The 7,770-nt window shown below is 32.7% G+C and overlaps 1 protein-coding gene across 1 annotated transcript; it reads right to left on the bottom strand.

The window, feature by feature from the left end:
- Positions 1 to 2,774: 2,774 nt before the first annotated feature.
- LOC132278776 (transcription repressor OFP7-like) lies at positions 2,775 to 4,197 on the bottom strand. Its single transcript, XM_059780663.1, has one exon. It carries the CDS (start codon positions 4,014 to 4,016, stop codon positions 3,300 to 3,302), a length of 717 nt encoding a protein of 238 aa, XP_059636646.1. The 5' UTR covers positions 4,017 to 4,197; the 3' UTR covers positions 2,775 to 3,299.
- Positions 4,198 to 7,770: the final 3,573 nt, after the last annotated feature.

Below are 7,770 nucleotides of genomic sequence, written 5' to 3'. Positions count from 1 at the left end.
TCTATACGTGCATATAAAATCTTCTTTAATGGTTAGAGAATTTCATCGATTGCTTTCACTACCATCACATTTTAACGATGCGCATTGCACTTGCCAACACCACATTGCTGTTCCAAACTCATCACATTAAATCTTGAACCTACCTTCTTCACTGATTGTATATCCTCTCTGCTTTATTCATCAGCTGCATGAGCTGTTGATTTGTTCTCAGTGCCCTGACCTCGGACGGAGTTCGATCTGAAACTTCACTTGTTTATCTCAACTCCGATGACTGGTCGGAGTCGTGCTTGGATCCTCTCCTTTAGTTCTTCTCACCAAGTATCTCCCGAGTCAATCCACAGTCCATCACATATATATATATATTTTTTCATCACATATATATATATATTTTTTCGGCATTGTATGTAAGCCCAATGGATAACAGTAGGATTTTACCGAATTCTGATAATTTTTATTTAAGTTTGTAAAGACCGTTTAACACATATAATGATCTATTTATATATTTTTGTCACTGTCCTTAACTTAGTAATTATATATATATATATTTTTCCTAATTTAATAAAATAGATTTAAGTATGAAATGAATAAAATTTATACCATAAGTAACATATAAGAAGGGAAAATGAAAATAAAAAAAATAATATAAGTCAAAAGGACAGGAGACTTATATAAAGCATAAGATATAGATAACGTGTAAATTATATATGATATTATTAATTATTTATGTTTCACTTTCATTAATATATTAATGATTATAGAGACCAATGTAAACTTAGATGAAATTCTAAATAATTGAACAAGATGGAAACTTGGTGTTTGTTTGAGTTCTCTGTAATCTGGTACTATTATTGGAAGGTAAGATTGAAGTGCTATTTTTTTTTTTTTTCTTGATTTGAAGACTGACAATTGTGATATTATTTTATTTTTTTTATTTGATGCCATAAAGTGAATTTCAACCGTCAGTTCCAATTTTAGCATTGAAAATTAAGTTCAAAAATTAATCAAGTGATCAATCACTACATCAAAATTGTATTCATAAAACACAGAGGACAGGTATATGATTCTATGATGAATATCATTTTCCCCATTCAGAGGGATCAATTTTTAATGAAGAAAAGTTGAGATATCAATTTTTTTTTTTTTTTTTTTGAAAGGAAATTGAGATGCCAAATTCTAAATAATTAAAAAAGCAATCCATGAAACTTTTCTCACAAGCCCACAAATAGTAATACTCTTTTTTCTTTTCAAAAATTAAGCATAGAGCTCCACAAAAAGAATTGAGAAAAATTGAGATATCAATTTATTTTATTATTTATTTTTTGAAAGGTAATTGAGATACCAATTTCTAAATAAAGTATAAAAGACACCCCTTAAGGTTTACAGTTTATGCAAATAGAACATCTATCATTTATTTTGTGTATATAAGTCATTTAAGTTTGAAAAAAATGTGGCAAAAAAGAGCTTAATGTCCATCATTTGTCAAAAAATGATGTGCATATTGAAAAATTGAGATATCAATTTATTTTATTATTTATTTTTTGAAAGGTAATTGAGATACCAATTTCTAAATAAAGTATAAAAGACACCCCTTAAGGTTTACAGTTTATGCAAATAGAACATTTATCATTTATTTTGTGTATATAAGTCATTTAAGTTTGAAAAAAATGTGGCAAAAAAGAGCTTAATGTCCATCATTTGTCAAAAAATGATGTGCATATTGCATATGATTATTTTAAGTTATAAAATCACTAAAACACCATTTTGCTCTCCCTAAAATGCCTCTAAGTAATTAAAGTCCTTCAATAATATGATGTCGTTCTTCCCGAACATTTTAGTCATTTTACACTTAGTTAATTTTTTTACCTTTTTTATATTAAGTTACAAAATAGCACTTTATTCTTTTCTTGCTCCATTGACACAGCAAACCCTTGTTGACACCAAAAATAAATGTTAAGAGGTTTTAAAAACATACAAGGAGGTATATACTATATGCTCTATATTTATATTATAAGAGTGTTTAATGCCCTTGAGTCATGACTCTACAAATAATTAAGGCCTTGTTTGGATGAGAAGATTTGGGGGATTAGGAAAGAAAAGAAAAGAAATGATAAGAAATAGGAAAATGATAGGGTCACCGAATGATTTTCCCGAATAAGTTCCAAATCTAACGTATTTTTGTTCACCTTATCTACTTAAACAACAGTTTCCAAAAAATAATTGTTTAACACGTAATAAATATAGCCAACCACATCAAATTCGGTGTTAATTCGGGGATTCCTTTTCGATTCCCCTATCATTATTCTAAGAAATATTGTGTTTGGATGGGAGGATTTGTAGAGAAAATAAAGGATTGTGAAGGATTTGGAAGGATATTGTATCACTCAAAAAATGAGAAAGTTTGGAGGGAAATGAAAGTGGGTTAGTGATACTTTTATAATGTCAAAATTAGCATCCAAAATTATAACATTAAACTGCCTAAAATTATAAATGAAATTATAGATGGAGGGTATGATAGTAATTCGATTACTATCATTTTTTTTCTTTAATCTCCTCTATTTTATCCAAATAAAAATATTAACATTTTCTTTCTTTTCTCTCCTATCTATCCATCTAAACATGAATGTAAATTATTGTTATTTTTTTCTTAATTTTTTATTTTTTCTCTCGTAATTAATATTATTTTTTCCTATCTTTTCTCTCCTACGTAGCCAAATGAAGCCACTGAAAAAGCAGTCGATGAGGCCTCTCTCACAAGCCCACAAATAGTTATACTCTTCTCTCTTTTTTTTTTTTTTTTTTAATTATTTAATTATTTTTTATTTTTTATTAAATCAACACAGAGTATACCCACAAATAGTAATACAATTTTTATTTTATTTTTTTGGTTAAATCAACACAGAGTTTACACAATCCCTCTAAAAATTAAGCATAGACGTACCATTGGCAGAAACACAGGAACACCCTATTCACACACCCATTTTGGATTATCAATTTCTTTTATTTTTTTTCTTTTTCTTTTTTAAGGGAATTGAGATACCAATTTCCATATAATAAAGTAAAAAAAGCAATCCAATAAACTTTTCTCACAAGCCCAGAAATAGTAATACTCTGTTTTATTTTATTTATTTATTTGTTTAAATCAACACATAGTATACACATCCCTCTAAAAATTAAGCATGGAGGTCCACAACAAGAATTGAAACAAAATATGAATGAAATTAAAAGGTGGTATATTAACCTTCTTCTATCATGCACCTTATTCAACCACAAATATCCACAAGAACACTCATAAGTGGAAACTATGGAGATTTATGGAACAAGAGCTCCCAAATCTCGGAGAAGGCTTCCACAATAACTCCATGATATTCCCTCGAATTTAGAGAGAGAAAACACAGCAAGAGCTGCTCCAAATCATCGGCCTCAAACGTCTGTTTCTCCAATATCATCTCCAACATCGACCTCTTGAAATCCTCATATGGGTCCTCCGACCTCTTCACCACCGCAAAGCTCTCCGTCGCTTTCCCCTCCACCATCGCCAGCGGTGCTTGCCGCCTCACAATAGGCTTACTCGCCGGAGACACACTTCCCGATGACCGTGTCTTTTGTAAAACATTAGTTTTATTATGTTTTCTTCTACTTCTCAGCTTAATGGGCTTCTTCAATGAATAATCTAAATCTTCATGATTTTCCTCTTTCTTCTTCTGGTTTGTCTCACTCTCATTCTTGGAGCTTGCATCCTTACTCGGCCATGTTTGGCCGTCGGAGCCACCGGAAGCCGGTGATTCGATATGGGGTGTAGGCGATGATTGTAGATTGAATGAATGTTGATTTGGCGTGGATGGTGGTGGGTTTGGATATTTGAAGGAAGGAAAAGAGATGTCGAATGATTTAGGGTTGCGCGGAGAGAAGAGTAAGGTTGATGGTGGCAATGGACTTTTTGGGAAAGAAGAAGGGTGTTTGGGACGACAGAATTGGAATGAAAAGAGAGAGAATCGAAGCTTGAAGCGTTTGTCCATTTGTGGGATGTGAAGATTGAATTATTGGTGGTGGTGGATAATCTGAGGAAAAAGATGACCAATTTAAGCTATAAATATAGAAGTATATATAACACAGTCAGAAAGGTAGAAAGAGAGGCCGGCTGAGACTTTGGAAAGGCGAAGAAGGAATCTGAGTGATGATGATATCAGATTTAATTCCTTGTCAAGTTGTCATCATTATTATATTAGACTAGAATGAAATATATATATATATATATTATATACACACACATACATGTATCATTATACTGCATATTATCAGCAATAAAAAATTATGTATCCATGGTAATCATGGCCTTAGAAAATATCCTATTCAAATAGTTAAATTTTATTTTATTTTATTTTTGACAATAAACACATACCCACTTTTGATCTTATGAAACTAGAAACATCTGCCTTCTATAATTATATATATACACATGCTAAACTACTCGACGAGGGCATGAATTCGTTAATATCCGTTGTATATGATAACAACCATGTTATTTAAATCTAATAATTTAATCCAAAATTTAATGGACGGATTTTTATCTTTAATAGAAATTCTGATTAAGATGTATGACCAAATTAAATTATTAGGTTTGATTTGCATGGTGCTTATTGGTGAGTGTAGGGGTGGCAAAAATTCCCAATCTGGTGGAGAACCGCTCTGCCCCCGCCCCATTTAAAGCGGGTTTGGAGTACCGTTTACTTAAATGGAGTGGGGATGGGGGTTTAAAAAAAAAACCGGCCGGTTGCGGGGCGGGAGCGGGGGACTAAGATTCCTGCCCCATACCCGCCCCATAACTGCCCCGTTTAATATTTTAAATTATTAATTTATCCTACCATGTTAATATATTTACCAAATTAACCTCCACTCTCTCTCTCTCTATATATATATTAGAAACCCTACACTTAACACTTCCATATATATATATATATGTGTGTGTGTGTGTGTTTGTGTGTATGTGCTATGATTGTGTTTAAATAAAAATATAATCAGTTATGGGGCGGGTGATGGGGCGGGGGCGGGGCAAGTGGGGTGGGGGCGGGGGCGGTTATGGGGATTAGAGGCAAAAAATTAATCGGTTATGGGGCGGTTTTGGGGGCACCAAAATTAAACGGGGGCGAGGATGGGGAATGGGAAACCCGCCTCATTGCCATCCCTAGGTGTGTGTCGAATGCAACAAGCTAAAATGTGTTAAGTGGCCAAGTTTAAGTTTGTAAGAGCCACTACCACCAATACTACTAACGTAGTTAGGGTGAATAGGGATCGTCCCAAGAGAAATGGAAGCTATGTTAATTGTGGAAACAAGGTCGGATTAATAGGTCGAGTGATCAAAATTTGAGATGGTTGGTTGATTAAGCTATACACTAAATTAAACAAATTCAATGCAAATCAAGCAATAGTAAATTAAAGATAGAGATAACAAAAGAGAGAGAGAGAGATCTTGGGACTTAGAGGTCACCATTAAACATCACCTTCTAACACTCTAATATATAATAGATGAGGGGAAACATGTGTTGCAACTTAAGTGTGTATTCTTGATTGAATCAACAAGCATGGATGACCAATTAAGTATACATTGTCTAAACAACCTAATGAATAGCACAATATATCAAATCAAATCATTAATCATTCTTTTAAGTTCACAATCCAAACACATCAGATGGTTAAAGAAATATACTACTTGCATTCATAAGTATGGAATATCAAACAACAAGCATGGATTGTCCTCTTGTAATACCCCTAGTTTTCAAAAGGATAAAATGGGAATTTAATTTTGATTATCTAAGTGACTTATGTACTTATTTGACTAGTTGTGTTTATTGTATTTGTTTAAATTAATTGATTGATTAATTGTGTGTTTAAATTAATATTGTTTAAGTGTGTTTTATTTTATTTTTCATTTGACTTGAAATTTTATGTGTGTTCTGTGTGGTTTTTTAGTCATAATTATTTATTTATTTTCATAAATTATGTTTAAGGGTAATTAATTAATTAGTTAGTTAATTTTATTCCAGATATATGTATAATGAACGTAACTGTTGTGATCACTTGTTTATTACCATGTTGGGTGATAATTAGGTTTAGGGTGTTATGATTAAGTAATTAGGTAGCCGACTTGTAGTTGGGCTGGACTTAGGGTTAGGATTACTGGATTTGGGATTAGGGTTTCAGAGGAGTCTATATATATATAACGATATATGTTGCAAGGGTTTTTGGGAGAAAACCCTATTCACGTAGGGGTAATTTAAGAGGAAAAACAGAGATACATAGAGAGGGTTGTATACACTTCAATGTGTATATTCTTGTGTAGTCTACAAGGGTTAATATAAAACATTATTCACGTAGTATTAATCTATGAAGCTAAGGAGGAAGAACAGAGGAATGGAACAATGGTCGGAGGTGGGAGCAGTATAAGAGAATTCTGAAACTTAGAGACGATGCGGCTGTAAGGTTTCAAAACGAAATCTAAAGGCAAGTTTCATTTTCTCCTTCCTGTAAACTTGTGTTCTGTGCATTCTAAATAGACTCCAGGAATTTAATTAAAACTTTTAAAACAAATTTTATGCATATTAGTTTAGTCTGAAATTTGGTTAACGTATAATAACTGAAGATGGCTTTCCTTGCATAAATTGTTAGATTATGTATTAAACCTCTGTAAATTAATTTATAATGGAATGTGAGGTGTTGTTAGGATGGTTAGGAAGTTAATTAACCTTTATAATGGAATTTTGACACATGTGATCAGACTTTAGATTGTTCATATGTTCAGTTAACTGTGATTGGCATTTTTGGATACGGTTTTGTTTTGTTTTAGATTTTTGTCAATTAATGCATGCTGGATGGTGAGAAGTTTCTAGGGCTTTAAGAATTTAAATTGAACCCTAGGAATGTTAAAGTACTTGGGACAGGAACGTCGGATTTCGTCGGAAACGCAGAAAAATCATCTGACGAAGTAGAGACGAGGCAGAGGGGCTCTTAGGGGAGAGAGCCGGCTCTCCATGAGGGGGAGCCGGCTCTAGAAGCCTAGGAGCCGGCTCCAATAAAGGGGAGCCGGCTGCCATGGAAAAAAAACCCCTACGGGTGTTTTCTGCAATTTTTCTGAAGTTCAGGGGCTTAAAGGTAATTACTGGAAAGTGATGGGGGGTTTTAAATGATTAAAATTAACTTGTTAAAGCCTTCAAATAGTTGGTTTATGCTAAGGTGCTAAACCTAAATGCATGTCTTAAAACATAAGCTTATAATAGGCCTACTGTCAAGGAAGGAGGAATGCTTGTTTTGCTAAGTTATTTTGACAACTTAATTTGGACTGACATTGTAGTTATTGTTAGAATTTATATCAATGATATATTTAGCATAGTTCAATTCAGGAATGTTGGTTATGACGTCATGTACCCTTATCTAATAAGCTGCATATTGTCAGGAGTAGTGGAAGATTAGTTGCTAGTTTTGTGTTAGCAAATTAAATGGAACCCATATAAAATACTTTTTGAAGTTTCATATGATGTACTTAAACTTTGGAGTGTCATTATATCCGACACAGAATTTATAATGGGGAATTACATAGATGCCATGAGATTTAATTATAAATTTGCATGCCGTAAAGGATATGGTAGGATTTAAATGCTAGTCATCATTTTAACATTTTAAACGAACTAGTATGGATGTGTTGTTTTGGAATTCTAGTATAATGTGCAGTTTAAAATTCTGATATTCATTATATTATGTTATGAAGGATAATTGCTG

Source organism: Cornus florida, unplaced genomic scaffold (assembly GCF_030987335.1).
Source record: "Cornus florida cultivar Cherokee Brave unplaced genomic scaffold, ASM3098733v1 CherokeeBrave_3.0.0_Hap2_Chr10, whole genome shotgun sequence".
Classification (NCBI taxonomy): Eukaryota; Viridiplantae; Streptophyta; class Magnoliopsida; order Cornales; family Cornaceae; genus Cornus; species Cornus florida.
This window is presented reverse-complemented; position numbering and strand designations above follow the sequence as displayed.

Coding starts and splice junctions, on each gene's coding strand:
- LOC132278776 (XM_059780663.1), bottom strand. CDS start 4,016: ATGGACAAACGCTTCAAGCTTCGATTCTCTCTCTTTTCATTCCAATTC.